Source organism: Monodelphis domestica, chromosome 5, assembly GCF_027887165.1.
Source record: "Monodelphis domestica isolate mMonDom1 chromosome 5, mMonDom1.pri, whole genome shotgun sequence".
Taxonomy (NCBI): Eukaryota; Metazoa; Chordata; class Mammalia; order Didelphimorphia; family Didelphidae; genus Monodelphis; species Monodelphis domestica.
In genome coordinates this window covers 126,392,187-126,414,159 of record NC_077231.1, presented here as the reverse complement: position 1 = coordinate 126,414,159, position 21,973 = coordinate 126,392,187, and the positions used below count along the sequence as shown (strand labels likewise).

General features: G+C 33.0%; 1 protein-coding gene across 9 annotated transcripts in view; it reads left to right on the top strand.

The window, feature by feature from the left end:
* Nucleotides 1–21,973, top strand: part of EPS8 (epidermal growth factor receptor pathway substrate 8) — a 262,450-nt gene that overhangs the window by 169,176 nt on the left and 71,301 nt on the right. For all 9 annotated transcript variants that reach the window (XM_056799298.1, XM_056799296.1, XM_007503603.3 and 6 more), the window contains 6 exons: nucleotides 220–293; nucleotides 11,350–11,417; nucleotides 12,616–12,777; nucleotides 15,146–15,295; nucleotides 17,305–17,387; nucleotides 20,390–20,526. In XM_056799298.1, the coding sequence (XP_056655276.1) occupies nucleotides 220–293; nucleotides 11,350–11,417; nucleotides 12,616–12,777; nucleotides 15,146–15,295; nucleotides 17,305–17,387; nucleotides 20,390–20,526 (674 nt within the window). The remainder of the gene's footprint in view (nucleotides 1–219; nucleotides 294–11,349; nucleotides 11,418–12,615; nucleotides 12,778–15,145; nucleotides 15,296–17,304; nucleotides 17,388–20,389; nucleotides 20,527–21,973) is intronic.

Genomic DNA, 21,973 nt, shown 5'->3' with positions numbered 1-21,973 from the left:
AGCTCAGTTTTTACATATGTTAGGTTCCTTTGACTATATAAATGATTGGGTTTGGGAAAAGGGAAAAAATATATTACTCATCTAGTTAGCTTGGTCAAGGCTTCTATTTTCTATTCAAAGTACAAAGTAATTTTGATCTTCTGTAATTATAATTTGAAGCATTCTGGAAAATGATTATTAGCTCTGGGCTTTAACTTAACTTCTTTTGTTTTATTACAGTGGTTATGGATCACCAACATTTCCCCAGATGGACAGAGATCATAGCTCCAAAACAAGTGCAAAGGCTCTTTATGGTAAGGCTTTTTAATTTAATATAGTACCTCTATTCTTGCATAACTTTTAAGAAATCAGTTATTAATTCTTGTTTAAACATTGGTTTCTTTACATATTTTGGAACTTAATCTTATGCTATTTTATCTGAATTTCAGTAATAGCATATATGCTTTTAAAGGTTATATTTTACTGTTCTTTAAGAAAATGAAGCAACGGCTTCTGTGTTACTCACATGTTTTGAAGTATAGAGGATACTTCCTATGACACTATCCTTAGGTTTCACTACCATGGGACTGCCTTTTAGCCTGAAGTCCAATCAAGTTGATTATAATTTGGCACTTAACAAGCCCCCTTTATTATTACTGTAAAATATTTTAATGTGAAAGACTCTGGACAGCAGCTATAAAGAAATTGGTAAACACCTTCTTGATGGTATCTAGTAAGAATAATTTCTATTCTGCGTTGTATTCTGTCAACACTTTAGCTCTACTAGGTCTTTTTTTCACACATTGGTCCAAATATAAATTCTGCTTCTGAAAAAAGGTATCTTGGAAAGAAAAATGTATGTATTTTAAAATATAAATTCAGAGGATAACATTATAAACCACACTCAAGTTTTTTTGTTTTTTTTTATGAGTCACATATTGGGACAAAAAGGTACAGTCTTGTATTCAGACAAATGTGATGTGGTCATGCACAGAGCAGTCTTAAGGATCTTTGAGAAATTGTAATGTGTATCAAAAAGGATCAGGTTTTAAGATTGCCTTTCTTATTCTGTTGTCTTACAAATAGTGTCAAAATTGCTATCTTAATATTTTGGTAAGAATTACATTAAATCCCTTGGCCTCTGTTCCTACTTGTGTACCTACTGTGTGATCTTTGTGATTCATTGTATGTTTCAATAAACTGGACATAAGAGATACAATGAACAAATTTTAACACTGACTTGTTCTCCTTATCTAGTATTTGATATCTATACTTTTAAAAGTTATATGTTGATGGATAGACAAGCTTTGGTTTTACATTGTATCTGTATCTTCAAGATAGGTTCCATCAGCAATTTAATAGAATGAGTAAGTTATAAAATTTGTAAATATACTTAGCCCCAAACTGTCTACAGAATAAATACTAAGTACTCTGTACTCTGCCTTGGTCTGATCACCTTTAAAGAACTGCCTTTAGTTTTGGGATCATAGTATAAGAAAGATGACTAATAATATGGAAAGTACAGAGCAGAAAAACTAACACTCTGAGGGGGTTTGAGTCTATATTATATGTGAATTGGTAGAAAAAACTGGAGATGTTTTCCTTGGAGAGGAAGAGTGTTAGGGTAGATGGCGGGGCTATTAGCTTTGTGTAGGAAGTTGAAGACTGTCCTGTAGAAGGAAGTAAGGTATGTTCTGTTTGAACACAGAAGGCATAGCCAGGAATAATGGGAAGAAGTTCTAAAAGGACAAATTTAGACTGAATGTCGTAAAATTAAAGCTCTACAAAAATGGAACTAGTTATGATGAGAAGTGATTATTTCCCCCTCCTTTAAGAAGAGACTGAACATGCATCTGTTGAATGTATTATAGTGGACATTCTCTTCAAGTGGCCCTTGATTGGTTGGTTGTTTTGCAAGTTAATTTTGTTTTAATGAGACGTGAAAATTCAAATATTATTTCCAAATATGGGGGGATAGTATATTTAAAGACTGCTTTGTAGTTTTTGCCTGTTTGGAAACAGAATAGGCTGTTAATCAGATTGGAATTGGGAAATGCCCAAACCCTTTAAAATTCCATACTTTACAATCCTTTGGGATTTACTTTTTATGTTCGAAACTATGGAAACTTTGTTTTCTTAATTGAAAACATGCTGGTGTGTCCCAAGTAACATATTAATCATGTTTATGTGGGATATCCATGGCTAGTTTTTTATTCCATGTTGACCACTCAGATCACCCATGAACCTTTCCAAAACTACCACCATTATATGTTTGTAAATACGGATGTATATCCATTGCGTAAAAAGAAACTATTTTGACATTAGCTTAAATAGAACATAACTCAGAAAGTAAACATGGGTTAAAACAGCATACAATAGGGCATCCTGGCAAAATGGCTTAGTGGTTGTGACTAAGCTTATTTGCTCATCTCCACATCATCTCTTAAAAACAGTAACAGATGTGCCAGAGTGAGTAAAAGAACAACAAAAAGGAGAGAAGTATTCCAGAAAAGCTGGCATAGAAAGCAAAGAAATGACTAAGCAGAAAAGAGACCTTGATAACAAATATTGTGAGAGTAAAAGAAATGAGTAAAAACCTTGGGAAGGGAAGTACAAAACTCCCCAAATCACAACACTATCAACTATATGTTCAAAATAAAGAAGGAAAATATAAAAACCTCATGGTAATTGAATAACATAATATGAGATATAAAGTTGTTTAATGTGACATATACAGATAGGGTCCTAAGTGTACTGAAAGGGGGGAAAAGATGAATATGAGGCTTGTCAGCTTGGAATAGTTAGCCAAAATACATAATAAATCTGGATATTCTATATGGAATAGAATGGCCCAAATGGAATATGCAGATTCTGTAATGGGAGAACAAAGAACAGAAAAATTTAAAGATAGAAAATCTTTCTCCAGGTCTACTATCTATTAACCAATGAAGTTAATCAAGAAGACAGAACCTGGTAAGGCGATATGACAGTTTTTGGTCTCGTAGGGGAAATTTTTTAAAAATCTGAATATTAGTCCAAGAATTTATACAGGAAAATTCCCTTTAGGTATTATAAATGGAAGGCAAAATTCAGATGGATATGTAAGCCCATAGAAAAAAACTGTGCTTTGGCATAAAAGAGAAACTTTTCTAGGATGCAATTCAAATATTAAAAAGTATCTATTTGAGTCATATATTATTAATAAATGAAGATGAAAAATGGAAGATAATTCCTGGAATATGGGATACTGAAATTCAAGGAAAATTGGCTTTATTCCTCTCCATTTTCTGTTCTGAAAAATTGAGTGTATTTCCTTATGAAAAAGGATGGTTCTAATGTAACATCAGACTTTCATTCTTCCTAAGAGGAGTTGGGAGTGCTTTCGACAATCTAAGTGTCCTCTTGTAGATCATTAACAAAGTAAACAGATGTGAGAGGCCAGGAGCAGGGTGGAGAATGAGGGAAGGCATGAATGATGTTGTTTACCTGCTATATAGAAGAATTTTTTTTTCTCTCGAAGTCCTACCTTGTAAGAATCATTTAGAGAACAAAGGCACAGTTGAGGCAAAAATCTCATAAAGAAAAAGTGAGTAGAGTTGAACTAGAACATTTGGAAGAGGGGAAGGGAGAGGAGAGGCAGATAAGTTAATTGTTTAAGTAAGTGAGGCATCAGATGAAGATCAAACAAATTAGATAGGTTTGAGAAGGAAAGGGTGATTTCAAACTGTACACGTTGTGTTAGGTTAAGACTCCTAAGAAATGAATTTATCAGTAAACCTTGGCTCTTTTGATTGATTGCTCCTTTTCCTAGACATGTGTTCATCAATCCTTAATTTAATTGTATTTTCTAGAAGGCTTCCTGGAGTCCAAGTCAAACTCATAGATCTGTATTTTACAGATTAAATTTTCTTCCCATTTCTGAAAATAGAAACAATATTTATCCATGTCCAGTTCTTCGGTATTCCCATTTTCCACAGGCTTTCAAAAGATTTCTGACAATGATTCAGTAATCATATCTGCCTGTTACTTTGAAGCCCTAGGACAGAAGGGTCACCTATGAGGCCTGCAGATCACATGCAGTCCATGACACTCCCTACCCAGTATAAATGAAACCAGATGAAAATATAATTGGAAAACATTTAACAAAAAATTTTAATATAATAAAAACATAGATAATGTTAACATGTAAGATTCTGAGTGAAAATGTGCCCCATAGGGATCCAAATTTGTTTAGTGTTCCTTTTTGAGTCTAATACCACTGTCTTAGGACATAATTTATCTGGACCATCTGACCTTCCAGGGCACCCTTAAAGACCCTTAGACTTTGTAATATGCCTTGTCACTGCACCTGAAGACCACAAAGTTTTCTACTTGTCCTCCAGTTTGAATACTCATTTGTGTTTATTCTTTCAATTAGATTAGATTATGAACTATGAACCCTCATTTATATTTATTCTTCCAGTTAGCATATGAGCTCTTTTTTATTACTTTTCCATTTATATTCAGGCCCCATTCCACTGTGCCAAACTTTCTCTTCAATGTAACATCTTAATCATTTTCCTTCCTAGTGCAAAGTTCTCCAGCCTATTCAATTTCACTGAGCCCACGTTCAAACTGAATTTCAAATAACTTTAGGCACCTTCTCTGTGTAAAGGTGGTTTAGGTGGGCACTTATATATTATCAATACTTATTTATATGTAAAACAAATGGTATAAAATATATCCATGAAATATATAATTAGAACAAGAATGTAGGTTTCTAATAAATGCTTTTTCATTAATTTGTTCATTAAAGGAAACTAGAAGCTCTCATCATCTTCTTACATGTTATGGACACCAATTCTGCATTAGGTATTTTTTATTTATCTCTTCCAGTCCAAAAATTATTCTCCTTGGTAGAGAAAACAAAGTCAAATAATAATTGAATGTATTTGTCTTCTCTCTCTTCCAATAGTGGTCATTAACCTATCCAACTTGAGCACTGATCATTTTTGTTGAACTTTTCTCCAATGTAGCTTAATTTTTTTTAATCTTCATTTTTATTGTTCTTCCTCAATATTTTTTGATACCTTCATAATTTCATCATTAAAAGATCATTTTCCTCTTGAACTGACTTTCCCAGTAGAATTTTAGTTTTCAATACCCTTTCTCTGAGAAAGAGGAAGAAGATTATTTCTGGGACCACTATATTGCAGTGAATAATTGGCTTTGTAATTACTTTCTTGGATAGTATTTTCCTCTTTAACATGTATTTCCTTTTTTTAAGGGAACTATTTTCTTCAATAAGTTTTTGTTCTAAGCTTTTGAATTTTTTCTCACTTTCTTTTCTAATTTTTCATCTAAGTGTCTTTTCATTTGTGTTTCTGTATATATCTTTGGCGCTCTTCCCAAGGGTTCATTTTGGCCTTGACATCCTTTCACATTTTTCTTTGAGGCTTAACACATTTTTATTTTTATATTTCTGTCCTCTTCTGAGCTTGTATTTTGGTCATCTCTCTTGTTGAAATATTTTTCTAGCATCTGACTTTTTTTCTCTGGCTTTTGCTCATTTGGGGGTTGTTTTGTCTCTTGATTTTATCTATATGCCAAGGCTTAGCTCTGTTTTGGGGTAGAGGGAGTACTTGTACTGTGCCTGGGATCAACTCAATTAGTTTTAGATTGAGCACTCTGCAGAGGCAGCCTTGCAACAATTAAAATAGTGGGAGTCATTAACTGTTACAGATAAAAGAGTGGTTGGCTTAAATTGTGACTGCAGAAAATATGGTTTCAAGACAGTGTCTTGTTTTAAATCAAATATAAGGTGGTCACCAGGGAAAAATTCCAAAATATTAAATATACCCAAATCAGCTGGGTTTTATAGAGATTTTAATTAATACAAATGAGGAATTAATGAAAGAGAAAGAGATAAAGGAAATAATGAGAAAAAGGGCTAGACCAGCCTAGGCCAGCATGAGCCAACCTAGGCTGAAAACCCTAAGAGAGAGATCAGTCAGTCTTTTATCCACTCACCACAAGATTTGTACAAGCAAGAATCTAGTGTTCAGAGAGACACCAGCTCCCTCCCCCAATTCAGCTTTTCCCAGCTGAATCTTCTGAGACCTCCTTTTTGACCTCCTTTTAAAGGGAATTTTCTCCTATGTCACCTCCCCTAAGTTCTCACATCTACCAATCACAGTAGATGTTTTTCCAAAGGACTGACCATTCTTAATTCACACCTGAGTAGACTTAAACTTTTGATTAAGTTCACACCTGAAAAAACCTCTGAGTAAGTTCACTTCTTTGCTCCTTGTAAATTCACAAGTTGCCTGACCTTTATAGGTGCTTAGTACCCCTTTGTATTAGATCTAAAAATAGGCACAGCTTAAGAACTTTTGCCTTACTATAAGTATGGGTTTAAGTATTTTTCATTGTTCAGCAAGGAGTTTCTTCCCCTAAAGCATGCTTAAGTAGGGGTGGAGTAGAGGTCTCACATTCCTGATCTAAGTTCCTTCATTGTTTAAAATGGGGAATGGCCTTAACCAAATCTTATGAAGTAGGGTCTGAGAATTTTTAAGATTCACAGCCTGGTTGGCCCAGTATGTGTGGAGATTTGCAAGTTCAGTTCAGCTGGTTCAAGTTGGATTCTGCCCAATCCCCCCATGCTTAGACCTTGTTAGACTGAGTTCCTCCCACTTCTGCCTGTGCTGGTTATATCTAGCCTGGGTTCCAGCTGGATTGCCCTGGGCTGCTTTTCTCCCACTGCTGCTTGTCCTAGATTGTATTGGTTTCTAATCTTACCCTTCTGAGGCTGAACCAAAGCAGTTCTATTCTTCTGCTTTTTTTTTTATCTGAATTGCATTCAAGATCTGCTGAGGCTTGTTCAACATTCTCTTCTTATACCCCAGTGAGATGCATATTCCTTGCTGTCTCTTCATATTGTTCTGGGCATGAGCACTGCTCCACCCCTTCTTCTATTGATTCTACCATTCTAGTATTTTGTTTTGAGGAATTTTTGCTTTTATCTGATTATCTAGAGGGTGGTTGGCAGGCTTTGAGTGTTTCATACTTTGCCTTCTTGGCCTGATCTCTTCAGTTTTCTACTCATTTCACTTCAATATAAGTCCTTCCAGATTTTTCTGAAATCATCCTGTCATTATATCTAATAGCATCCCAGTATTCCATCATTTCTAATGTATGTACATTATATAATACCTATATAATTTTTTCCCATTTGAATTAGTTTATTTAGTCAATTTAGAACATTATTCCTTGGTTACAATAATCACATTATTTCCCTCCCTCCCCTCCACCCACCCTTCCCATAGCTCACATTCAGTTTCATTGGGTATTACTTGTGTCCTTGATCAGAACCTATTTCCATGTTGTTGATGTTTGCACCAGGATGTTCATTTAGAGTCTACATCCCCAGCCATATTCCTTTGATCCATGTATTCAAGCAGTTGTTTTCCTTTGGTGTTTTTACTCCCGAAGTGTTTCCCCTGAATGCGGATAGTGGTTTTTCTTGTAGATTCCTCCTAGTTGTTCAGGATCACTGCATTGCCACTAATTGAGAAGTTCATTACTTTTGATTGTACTGCAGTGTCTCAGTCTCTGTGTACAATGTTCTCCTGGTTCTGCTCCTCTCACTCTGCGTGACTTCCTGGAGGTTGTTCCAGTCCCCATGGAATTCCTCCACTTTATTATTCCTTTTAGCACAATAGTATTCCATCACCAATATATACCACAATTTGTTCAGCCATTCCCCAATTGAAGGGCATCCCCTCATTTTCCAATTTTGCCACCACAAAGAGTGCGGCTATGAAAATTCTTGTACAAGTCTTGGGGTACAAACCCAGCAGTGCTATGGCTGGATCTAAGGGCAGAAAGTCTTTTATCACATTTTGGGCATAGTTCCAAATTGTCGTCCAGAATGGTTGGATCAGTTCACAACTCCACCAGCAATGAATCAGTGTCCCAACTTTGCCACATCCCCTCCAGCATTCATTACTTTCCTTTGCTGTCATGTTGGCCAATCTGCTAGGTGTGAGGTGATACCTTCAGGAACTTAAATTTTGGAGACTCTCGGAACAGGTGCATAATTAATAATCAAAATTTGGCCCATCTATGCCCATTTAGTTCTGAAAGAGAAATGCCCTTTTTTGTAAGAACCCCTGTCAGGAGGTCAGATTACCTATTGCACCGTTTTTTTCTAGGATCAGAATAAATGGAAAAAATAGATCGTATTTTAAGATTATTAGTGATATGTAAACCTTTTTACTTGTTTTTATACATTTTGTCATATCCTGACTTCTAAGGCCTTCCTAATTTCACACATGAAAAATTAAAGAAATATTATTCCTAATCATAACTGACACTTCCATAACTTTTTAAAATATTTACAAAGAACTATGCATGGGTTGTCTCATTTGAGCCTAAAGACAATTATGTGAGGTAGATACCATATGTATTTTTAATCCATATTTTACAGACGTAGAACCTGATGAACCCAGCATTTAAGTGATTTGTTCATGATCACACATGTTGCTATAGAAAGTGTTGGCGGCAGAAATCTAATCTAGGTTTTATTGACTCAAATCTAGTATTTTATGTAGGTTAAGAAAGGAAAGCTTAGGAAGAGCTCATATTATATCTTCATTTAGGATATCATGAATGTTGTTATATGATAATTTAAAATATCAATCTTGTGTTTTTTTCTGTGAAGTATGTATTGCACTAAATTATGAATCTTGTATGAATGTTGGAATAGCTCAATTTTCATGTAGAAACAATTGAAAGAACTAAGTTATTGTTTAGAATTACTATTGTAATATAATGGTAACTGTGAAAACAAAATGTATCCCTCCTTGGTGTTCTCTTTATTATATTTGGTGCTCACATGTGTGTAAGACATATTTAATGGGCTAATTTTCCTGTCACTGCCATATCCTAATGACATCATGGTAACCACTGCCCTTTAGTCATTCCCCATCCTGCCCCAAGGACATGCACAGCAAACTGGCTGAATATTCTGGGGTAACATTGCTGAGAAGACCAGTTCAATTGGACTGAGACATCATCAGGGTGGTCCAAAGAGCTGATGAATTGATCCTGTGATAGTCATTGTTATCAGAAGTACATTCATCAGAAAAGTCCCTGGATCATTGGACAGTATTTCAACAGAGGATTGTAGCATTTTTCCCTCTTCGTGTAATTCTAGTGAGCAATGTCTCATAATGGAGTCTAAATTAAAATCAGAATGCAGTCTTAGTTACCTTTTATTCCAGTATGTGGGATCTTAACTGTACAATGAATTGTGACATTTTGGAATGAAAAAATGAAATTTTGAAAGTTGAACAGGCATTTGTGTTTAATTACCTTGTTTTATCAGGGCAAGATGGATTATACTTCTTCAGATCATCATCCAAACAAAAAAAGAAAGGTAGCAAACACTGAACTTTGTGGTGTGTCTCTTCTTACAAGCATTTTATATGCTGCAAAAGCAAAAATAGAATAATCATATAAACATTTGAGGCAATCAGTACATCTGTGAACAGAACCTGTGAAATTTAAATCATAACCATTGTTTCATCCTAAATGTATTATGTAATTTGCAAAGGTTGAAGGGAATTCTTTTCTGTATTTGAAAAAACAGTTACAACATAGAAATTAATTAAATGACAGTAGTTATTTGGAACTGGATTTGGAGTCAGAAGATCTGAATTTAAATCCTGCTGCCTTTATCAATCTTGTTGCGTGACTTTGGGCAAATTTGGTATTTGATGGCCCAACACCTCAGTTCTCACATATAAAATGAAAGGGTTTATCTAGATAACCTTTAAGGTGCCTAAGAGTTCCAAATCCATTAACCTATGTCTGTTCTTAATAACTTCTTTAGGTTTATTTTCCATTTGAAATATTCATGCTCTGAATATGCATTGCTTTGATCATTTTGTACTCATTTACTTTTATTCTAAACACAGCATTCCAACTTCAGTTACTACTGGTATTGCTAATTATTATAGCTAGCATTTATATAGCACTTTAATGTTTAAAAGGTGCTTTGCAAATATCTCATTTTACCTTGAAAAGATAGGTCTCTTAGCTCTTATGTTAGGGGTAGCTATGTTGGAAGATATTAACCAGAGCACTGGCCCTGGAGTCAGGAAGACCTAAGTTCAAATCCAACCTCAGACAATTACTTAGCTGTGTGACTGAGGACAGTTGAGTCATTTAATCTTTTTCTGCCTTAATTTTCTTCATCTGTAAAATGAGGTTAATAATGACATCTTTCTAATCGATATATCTATATAGTCTAGTCTATATCTAACTAATAACTCTTATCTACCTCACAGATTATTGGGACGATCAATTGAGATTTTTTTTTTTTTGAAAAGTACTTAGCAGAGTACCTGGCACATAGTAAGTGCTATATAAATGTTAGCTATTATCTATAATCATCATCATCATCATCATCATCATCATCATCATCATCATCATTATCACGTGAGAAAAGAATGTGATATTCTTTCACGCTTGCCTATAATCATATTGTAGTTTACATTTAAAAAACATTTTGAAGATTTTGAAAGAATATGATGAAAAATATGGCAGTTGGAGATATTTACCAAACATTAGATCATTTGGTTTTAATAAATAACTATTACTAAATATCCACTTAGTACTTTTATTTAGTGACATTTTTGATTTTGCAGCATTATATAACACAGAACCAAAGGTGCCTATTTGCTTTTTTAAGTAGTTTAGAACAGTTGTTTTCCACTTCTCTTGTTTTCTGGATTTTCTTAACTGAGTTTATTTTTGCCATCCTTAAGTAGATTACTTTTGAATATTCTGTGTGTATATTGAATATTTAATGAGATGCAACAATTTAATCAATTTAATCACATTTTAAACTTCTGATATCTAACCTATATTTTGGAACTTTAGGAAGTAATGGTTTGTAGTGCTTTTTAAAAAAATTGTGATCATTTTGCTTAATTCATGTACCATTATATATAATGTTTTTGAGTTCTAAGTCACTTATAATTTTAACATAAATATAGGAAAAATGTCAAATCAAGCTGTATCCTTCTATAATACTGTAGCTCTGTAAAATCTTTAGATTAAATTATTTTTTGTATTCTTTAAAATATCATTAACCCATTGAATCCTGAGCAGTTGTGATAGGTCCCTTAGTCTTATATAATACAATTAATTGCTTTTTCATGGCTCCAAGATTTTATGTAAATAACACGTCTTCAGCAACACAAATACAATGGTGACTTGTCATTGATTGTATTTATATGTGAATCAGACTTGTCTTAGAGATGATCTTGTGATATGAACCATAGACTGAGAGTGAATAAATAATAGCTTTTTCATTTCTTTCAGAACAACGAAAGAATTATGCCCGAGACAGCATCAGCAGCATGTCAGATATAACTCAGTATCGTGTTGAAGTAAGATGTTTTCCTTCCTTTACCCTATATTATCCTTTCTCTTGACATATGAAAGTAATTGGTCCGTCTAATGTATTTCAGTGAAGAATGAAAGTAAAGCATAGATCTATTATCAACATCAGCCTTATTCTGTATATCTCTTAACATACATTCTTTATGCTTTTGTATTATAGACTATTCTTGAAATTAAGCCAATTGTTTAGATTCTCATCATAGTAGAAAAACTTAAAAAGAAAGTATGGCTGATTTAATTTTTGTCTATAGGTTCTCAAATGTTAACATCTTTATCTTCCCTCTCAAATTAAATGTTGAAATAATTTTTTTTTTACCAGCAAAGCAAGTTACTTCTGTTCATTGTTTAAAAACTAAATATGTGCTTTTGTCACAAACACTAACTGGAGCTGTTACTCCTATTCTCATGCATCCCTGATGTTGGTAATCCATAATGTTAAAGCTAGCAATGGAACTTTTTGTCATTGAATATTTAATTGTAAAGACAGTATTTAAATAATTGCAGAGAGTCTGCCTTGGCTTTCTAGGGGGAAATGGGGGTTAAAATACTGATCTTGACGCCTAATGGCTGTGTGAACATGGACAAGTGACTCTTCTCTGTGTCCCATGGCAACACTTTAAACTACAAGTTACAGAAAATTTACTGATCCATATTGCATAGGAAAGTTCCACAGTTGGTAATTGTCCACACCAATGAAATCACAAATTTAGGGCTCCAAAAAAAGTATATTTGAAAAAAAGAAAATGTACTAATTCTTTAAAAAAGGAAACTAGAACTGATGCTTTGTTCAGATGTAATATTGATATAGTAAATCCATGTTACACTGTGGCAAATTATTATATGGTATTAGAAATATAATGGGGCAAACTATTTCTCTTAATTAAAATATTAATGTAACATACTTGTTGGAACAAATAGGTACTATTGTGTATGTCCTTTGATAAATAAGATTTATCATATATAATAAGATAAATAATAAATAATAATAAGATAAATAAATAATAATAACAATAAATAAGATAAGAAGATTCTAGTTTAGTGAGAATTCAAATTTTAGCCAGAACTATATTGTCCTTTTTACATGTTTCTCTACTGTATTAACTTTATGCTGTCAATTTGTTTTGGAAAAATGATAATGTGTTATGTTGTGTTTGGTAACTTTTTAATTTATATTCCAATTTCTAGCACTTGACTACTTTTGTTTTGGATCGTAAAGAGGCTATGATAACAGTAGAAGATGGAATAAGAAAGCTGAAATTGCTTGATGCCAAGGGCAAAGTATGGACTCAGGATATGATTCTCCAAGTTGATGACAGAGCTGTGAGTTTGATTGATTTGGAGTCAAAGGTGAGTTTTGTAAATCACAACTCTATATTCTAAATCTTTGGTATATCAATCTGGTCAGATTCGCTATAGAATGGAAAATAATTTTAATTATTGGAAGATTTAATAATTCAAACAAGGGAAGATAACACTCACAAAGGAATGTTTTAGCCAAATGAAATTATTTAAAACTTTGTTTTAAATACAAATTGTTACTGAGACAATTCTTTTTTACCCCTCATGCAAGGAATGTCCTCCCTCCTCATCTTTGCTTCTTAACTTCTCTAGGTTCCTTCAAGTCCCACCAAATAGCCTACATCCTCCTAGAAGTCTTTCCTAATGCCTCTTATTTCTAGTACTGTCACTCCATTTTTTATGCCCTATATATCCTATATGTTGCTTAATTGTAGGTCATTGTTTGCATCTTCTATTTCCCTTTAGAGTGTGAGTTCTTTGAAAGCAGGCACTGTCTTTTTTTTTTCTCTAGCACTTAATATCTATGCTTGGCATTTAGAGTTTTTCAATAAGTATTTATTGACTAACAAAGGGGTAGATATTTTTTCTGTTCCAATAACAAAAGAAGAATAGTGTATAATAAAAGTTTACCCTATTATTAGAATTTTTTAATTTGCTTTAACAGTATTTATTTTTATTATGAATTTTTAAAATAACAATAAATGTGAACATTTCAATTTACAAAGAACAAAAGAAGGGGTGGTATATGAAGTTAAACTTCCATGTACGTGGGAGTTTAATTCCACTATATAAATCTTGGAGAAGTTTTTATTATCTGATGCAAATTTAACATGGTAGTTTCATCGCTATCCTCTGCATACTTTTAGCCTTTCTAAAGTTCCTTCTGCAGGTATTTGTTTATTTTTTTAAATGATTCATCAAAGTTCTTTTTTCTTTTCTTTTTCTTTAGCAAGAGTATTCTTACTATCATACTTTTTATTCTCTCATGGGTAAAACAATGGCCTAATACATGAATAAGAAAACTTTATGATTTGGCTTACTTTTATGTTAGGTACCAAAGAGCAATAGTGTTATAATTATCAGTATTGTTCATTATTAAATCTTGAAGTGATATTTGAAAATGAAGTGTCATATATTTAAATGAAATCTCAAGTTCCTGTGTAGCTTTTTAATATATAGTTGAATATAGCTTTACTGGATGCCAGTATACAGAAGGTGTCACCTTAGTTGTTTCCTGATAAATGCAGTATTCTTTTTGTTACCATAAGTTTGAAAAACTGGCTAATTTATTAAGCTTTTCAAATTTTTGTCTACTTCTCATTTGTGAAAGTTATTGCAGGCTCCCATAATCTCAGGTTTCTTTAACCTTATATTTTGAAGACAAATTCATTAATATACTTCTTGCTAAATGTAGACATGTCTTAATGACAGTAATATTTGATTTCATTGAGTAGACTAACACTGTAGGAGTATGTATTTATAGTTCGTACCCAAACTGGCACAGTTCCATCTTTAATCCAAAAATAGGACAAATGATTGAACATACTGTGAACAAGATGTAACATTTGGTATATGTTCATTAAAGAGAAACTTGGAAGTGTAAAGTGACAGGATATATTTTTGAGAGAATGATTTCTGGAGGGAGAGACAGATAGTTACAAATATAGAGACAGAAACAGAAAAAGAGAGGGAGCCTGGGAGAGAGAGAAAGCAAGAAGGGAGGGAGAGAGGAAACAGAAAAAGGCAAAGAGAATATTATGTAGTCAGTGAGAAACAGGGAATCCTAGGGGGAAAGTCTTCTAAAGCTGACCTTTCTCTGTATTATTAGAAAATCCATGTCCATAGGAAATAAATATTTCTCAAGTTCATCATTCTCACAGTTAATTAAAAACATAATTTATTGCATTCCATGTACATTCCTTTCCCTGTTTCTTCATTTCCCTGCATGCCTCCACCTCTTTTCTTATGCTGTTTCCATAGTACCAGCCAATTTTTAGCATTAAGTTATTTGCCAGAGTTCATAGAAAGACCAATTTACAGTTTAAAATGACTTTAATGAAGTTGTGTCTTTCTAGAGTAGTCATGTTCCAGGGAATCTTCAAAATGTGATTCATCGTGGTAGTATGGAAAGAACACTAATTCTAATTCTGCCATTACTATCTGCATTACCTTGGTCCAGTCCCTTAAATTCTCAGGGCCTCTTAGATCATCTTCAAAAAGAAGGGATTGAACTGAGTTCTTCCAATTCTAGGTATATTATCTCTTACTTTGTTGAGGGTAAAGAATGTATTATCACTTGTATTTGTATCACCTGTACTTAGAATAGTGTCTGCTCCTTAGAAGGTGTTTAATTTATTAATTATAGAAATATAATGCATAATAACAAGCTAAATTTATGTCTTCATTTCATCTATAGAATGAATTGGAAAATTTCCCTTTAAACACAATTCAACACTGCCAAGCCATGATGAATACATGTAACTATGATTCAATTCTTGCTCTGATATGCAAAGAACCAACTCAGAGCAAACCAGATCTTCATCTTTTCCAATGTGATGAGATTAAGGTAAAAAAAAAGTTTCAAAAAATTAATGGTTTTTTCCTAAAGGGCTAGAATTGAACAGATTTTCTGCTAATTATTTGGGGGGGGGGGCAGAGAATAACCTCTCTTGCTGATCATATTGTTAACACAAACTGGATTTTCAATCTCTGAACTTTCCAAGAAAATAATCATCCCTAGCATGTTCACAAAGAGAATTGTAAAATATGAATATTATAGATATGGAGGACAGGGAATCGGGTTTATTATATTTAAGAAAACAAAATCCACTTGAGGGGGGAAAATGAATGAGATTTAGATCCATTGGAATATATACAGTAATAATATATTAAATATGTTCCCAAGTTTACTAAATTTGTAAGAAATAGATTTTTTAGTCCTGCTTTATAAATTAGACATGCATTTCAGTTAAGCACTAACCAAATAGCATAGTCTAATGCAGTGAAACACATGGAACATTTCCCAGGATATCAAGGAAGAGTTGACTGGTAACAACTATGTGATATGACTATATTGTTCAGAGTTTGTAATTCTCAAGTTATTTACTAGCCATAGTTCCTGGCTCTACTAGGCTTTTATCAGAGGTATCACATTTTTATATATAGTATGATTTCCAAATGGTGATAAAAATTTATAGATACCTCTTAGAGAATTAGAGAAGATGTCTTTCGCCTTGAGCATCTTTAATGAGGAGAGTTCCCTAAATGATAGTCTCTCTGTTACCTTTATTATGCCATTTTGTATCAGTTGTTTCTTGGTTGTAGCATTTATTTGTTTTTTACACCTTTCTGGAAATTTACTTTTTCTTCTACTGAAATTCTCTGAAATTAAAAACCTCACAGATTCAATTTGAACACATGGGTATAATTTTCTTTCGGCATTTGGATAAATGATGTCATAGATTATTTATTAGTGTTGATATGAAAAAACATGGCATTCAACTAATTTGTACTTTTTTATTGTTAGTTGATTGGTATATAGTTCATACCTTTTGAGAGTGGTAATACACATTTTAGAGTTCTGCAATAATTGAATATATTAAAGCAAAAGTATCATAGTGATTATATTACTCTGAACTATCATTGCTATGCAACAGAAGGAAGATACTATAGAGCAAGTCATAAACTACTCCTTTCCTAGGCATTCTCCTGGGCTCTATTTGTTGCCTCCCTTGGTTTCTCCCTCCTGCCTACAGAACTTTATGTCCAAAATTCTCCTCCACCCAACTCATTTCATCATTCTGCTTGTCTCAAGAACATTTTATGGTGCTTGCACTGGGTGTCAAAATTGTTAGTTTATACATCTGCCAGCAACTTTTGTCGTTATGGATCTTAAAGGCTTCAGAGACCAGGATAGGAAGGAAAAAATTGTAATGGAACTTCTAAAAAACTTCGTTAGAAGCACTTTTGTTAGGCATCTATAAAGTAGCAGGAACTCTTTGCCCTCCTTCTCCAATTCCAGGGGTTACATGTTAAGTGGAAATTTAGTCTCTAACATCAAGGCACAAATTAAATGAAATTTATTTTTAGATGCCCAATATAAAACAAATATTGTAGAGAACTTCATTCCATCCTTTGGTGAGATCTTATGGGAACTGGCTAAAAAACAAGTTGTCATTACACAAATGAGAGAGGAACATTTTAATGGCAGCTATCCTCAAGAAGAATAAATTGAAACAAAAATATATATTAGATATTATTCAAATGGCAGAGGAAGAAGACCCTAGTAGAGTGGTTGTGATATGGTACTAGAATATAGTCTCTGTTTATGGAAGGGACATTTTGTAGTGAAAGAAAGTATTTTGTGAATTAGTCGTTTGCCTTAGAGTGGTAGTGACTCTTTGTGTACATGGCTATTACGTCTCTGATGCAGGATTTGAAAGCAGGACTCCCAGACCTGGTCCAGTATTCTGTGCTCTATACCAATCTACTCCATTCTAGGCTTTTAAACTAATCAACATCATTCAATTCAATAAGAAAAAGTCTTCCAGATAACATCTGCTTTTACCATTTTAGGCAAATCTAATTGATGAAGACATTGAAAGTGCAATTAATGACAGTAAAGGAGGAAAGCAGAAGAGGCGGCCCGATGTACTAAGGTAAATATATGAGGCAATATCAAGTATTAGTACAGATTAAAATATATATCTCCTTAAAACTTTTGGATTTAGCTAAAAATAGAAGATAATCAAGAAACATGGAAAAACTTGTTAGCAAGTTTCCCTAATAAAAGTCTCATTTCTAAAACATAGGGTACTGAGTCAAATTTACTAGAATAAGAGCTATTCTCCAATTGATAAATGTTCAAAAGATATACATGGACAGTTTTCAGAGGAAAGGCTATTAATAGTCATGAAAAAATTCTGAATCACTAGTAGAAGAAATGTAAGTTAAAACAGTTGGAATACTACCTCACAATCATCAGGTGGTTCAATAACAAAAAAAATAAAATTATAAGTGCTAGAACAATTGTGGGAAAATAGGTACAATAATAAATAACCATTGATAGAGCTATGGATCCAACTATCTGTAAAGCATTTTGGAACTATGCCAAAAAATTCCCATGAAATGGTATATATCCTTTGACCCAGCAATTCTGCTACTAAGTCTATATCCTAAGAAGGTCAAAGAAAAAAGGAAAAGGATCAATATGTACACAAATATTTATAGCAAATCTTTCTGCAATCAAAGAAATAGAAACTAGAGGAATGTCCATCAATTGGGGAATAGCTGAAAACATTATAGAATACGAATGTGAGAATGCCATTACGATGTAAGAAATGATGGAGGTAATTTCAGAGAAGAAAAAAAAACTCGTATGAAATGAGAGAAAGTGAAGTGGTCAAATCCAGGAGGACAATTTTTACAGTAATAGTAATTTAAAACATTTTCAACTCTTGTAAGACTTAATAACTAATCAACATAATGATAAACCACAAGATTTATAATGAAACATGCAGAAAGAGAGCTGATGAAATCAGAGTATAAATTGAAGCATATTTTCTTCTATTTCTTTTTCTTGAAACATGGCTAATCTGAAACTTTATTTTGCATTTCTATACATATTTATAATGAATTTTATTTTTCTGGCCTCTTCATTGGTAAGAGAGGGTAAGGAGGGAGGGAGAAAATTTAGAAAAAAATTGAATTTTTAAAAATCTTTCAAATTTGAAGGTTTATTTTTATATTAAAGCCCATTGTATTTTTAAAATTACAGACTCTTCTCTTCCCCCAAATTTGTCAACATATATTTTATTTATATTTTCATATAATCTAAGAGTTAGAAAAGACCTTTAAAATTATTGAGTCCAGCTTCCAATTCTTTGTAGAAATTCCCTTTACGTTATCCTTAACATTCATACCAGATGGTTTTCCTATCTCTGTTTGAATATAATCAATGAAAGGGAATTCACTGCCTAACAGGGTTGGTCATTTCATATTTCTACCCAGTGAGTCTAGTTTATCTTCCAAATAATAAACATTTCAATAATTGAAGACAGCTAGCAAAATAATAAATGCTTGATCGATGCTCGTTGACGGAGACGATCTTGTCTCCTCCATTCCATACTCATTTTCTACAGATCATTCAGTTTTTTATATGACATAGTTTCAGAACTTTTATTGTTTAGTCGGCTTTTTCCAGTCAAACTTTCATCCAGAATTGAATATGATGTTCCAGATATTGTAGATAATCACAGTTTATATAATCTTAGAGTTGGAAGGGAATTTAAAACTTTTCATCCAACCCTTGGCCCAGCTCACAATCCTTCTTGTAATTTCCTATAGTCCTTCTGGTCTCTACTTAAAACTTTTAATGTTAGGGAACTCTCCCCCTCAGATTCATAGAGGCCCTTATGAGGAAGGAATGGTAACTTTAGATAAGATTGAATAAATATTCATGCACTTGGGTGTAAAGGCAAGAGTAATGGGCAAATGGTATTTTACAAACTTTCTCTCTCTTTCTTTTCTCTCATATATATGTATATGTGTGTATGTGTATATATATATATGTATATATATATGCATGTATATGTATGTGTAGCTCTGATTATCAAGTAAATCATTAATCTTTTTATGGCCCAAATTAATATTTTCTGGTGGTCCATCAGTTTATATCAAATATGTTAGGATACAAAATCACATCATTATTTAGCTTAACCTTCTTGGTGTCATGGACTCCTTGGGCAGTCTGGTGAAGCCTATGGATATCTTCTCAGAACAATATTTTTAACTGCATAAAATAATATGAAGAAGATTACAAAAGAAACCAAATTATGAAAACAGTTATCAAACTATTTTAAAGGAACTCAGATTAAGAGTATTTGCATTTAAACATCAACAGCATGGAAATAGGTTCTGATCAAGGACACATGTAATACCCAGTGGAATTGTGTGTCAGCTATGGGAAGGGTGGGGGGAAGGGAGGGAGGAATAGAATATGATTTTTGTAACCAAGGAATAATGTTTGAAATTGACCAAATAAAATAAAAATTAAAAAAAAAAAAGAATACTTGCATTTAGTTAAATGTTGTTTGTAGCTTTATTGGTATGTGTTATTTCTTCACCATGATTGTTTCCTGATGTATTTTTTAATTGAAAAAATTTATTTAATTAATTTAGAATATTTTCCCCTGGTTACATGATTCATATTCTTTCCCTCCCCTTCCCCCATCCCTGTAGCCCATGAACAATTCCACTGGGTTTTACATGTGTCATTGTTCAAGACCTATTTACGTATTATAAATATTTGCACTAGGGTGATCATTTAGAGTCTACATCCCCAATCATGTCCCCTTCGAACCATCTGATCAAGCAGTTGTTTTTCTTCTGTGTTTCTGTTCCCACAGTTCTTTCTCTGACTGTAGATAGCATTCTTTCTCATAAGTCCCTCAGAATTGTCCTGGGTCATTGCGTTGCTGATGATAGAGAAGTCCATTACATTTGATTGTGCCACAGTGTATCAGTCTCTGTGTACAATGTTCTCCTGGTTCTGCTCCAATTCCTGGAGGTCATTCCAGTTCACATGGAATTCCTCCAGTTCATTATTTCCTCATGTATTTAAACCTTGCCAAATAAAGAGTTTATTTGTTCTCCTTTTTAGAATGATTGCAAAATCTGATAGCAATATTCCTCCTCCACCAAGAGCTCCTGCCCCTGTTCCCCCAGGGACTATTACACAGGTGGATGTTCGAAGTCGTGTTGCTGCCTGGTCAGCTTGGGCAGCTGATCAAGGAGACTGTAAGTGTTTCTGTGAACCACTTTTACTGAATACTCAATATTGACTCTAGACTCTTAAATGGTTAGTGCTTACTTAATAGAACTCTGTTAATGACCTAGCTATAAATTCCTCAATTTTCAAATTCCAAGACTGTCTTGGGATCCTAAGAAGGCAAACATTTGAAAAGAAATAAATAAAACAAGGATCTGATGCTGGGAAATTGGAGAATTACTTTTTTATGAATTGTTTTTATTATGTTTTAGTTCTAGTAGCATTTTATATTTATTAAACAATTACAATGTACCAAGTGATAAATTTGTTGATATAAAGAAAAGAAGGATTTTTGACTTGACTGGAAAATATTCCATTAGAGAGCTATCCAAAGGCAAACTTTAGAGTATGAAAATATCTTGAGAGCAATTGTTTTGTGCTCTCTTCCATTTATCATTATTATCATTTTCTGTGCTACTTTCAAAATAAATAAAACAGTTCTGACTACTTTCATTGATGGTATATTATAGTTTTTAACTAGATTACTTCTGAGGTCCTTATAATTCTAGATTTATGATACCATGATTCTCTGAAAAATATGAGAATGATAATAGAGTTGGGCAGTGGGTAATAAGTCATTTGAGCCTACTGATTATTATTAGATCTTTTTAAATATCTTATCACTTTAGTACATTGCATTAGTTATTAAAAGGAAATAAACTATATTATTTAGTATTTTTTTGGAGCATTTGGAATCAGTAGAATACATCAGAGCTGGAAAGGACCTTAGAAAATAAACAACCCCTCATTTGACAGATGAGGTAGTTGAGTTCCAAAGGGATTAAGGGACTTGCTGAAGCTAGCAGATGATAGGACTAAACTGAGTTCTTCTGATTCCTAGTTTGTTACTTTTTCCATTCTGCTTTATTACTTATTGTTATTCAGTTATTATTCAGTGGAATATACAGCACTAAAACAATGGCATGTTTGCCAAATTGGGAAATAATGCTATATAAGGTGATTAGATATATTATTATGAATTATAAAATTAAAGTTCATGTTCATTGTATTTGTTTCACTTTTTTAGGTTCTTTTCTCTGACCCCTAGATATTTTAAGAGATTGCTTATATAAACCCTAAAAACTAAACAGATGAAAATAGTAGCTCTTTACTGTTATTGCTTTTTAAAAATAAAATACGACATGAAAATTGCTCTCCTTAATTTTTTGACAGATTCTATTTTCAGCAATTGTGAACATTTCTGGCAAGCTTGCTTGATGTTCCTTTAAACTTGGCAATTTTTTAAAAAACCTGTTTAAATAATTGTTTGGAAATTTTCCTGTTGTGTGGATGTGAGGGGTTTTGTGGTCTTGTTTTTCTTAAAGGAAGAATAGCTCTTTTAACATTTTAGACATTTAGAGTAAGCTTGTTAAGATAGATGAAAAATTTATGTGAGTGTCTATAATGATGCACAGA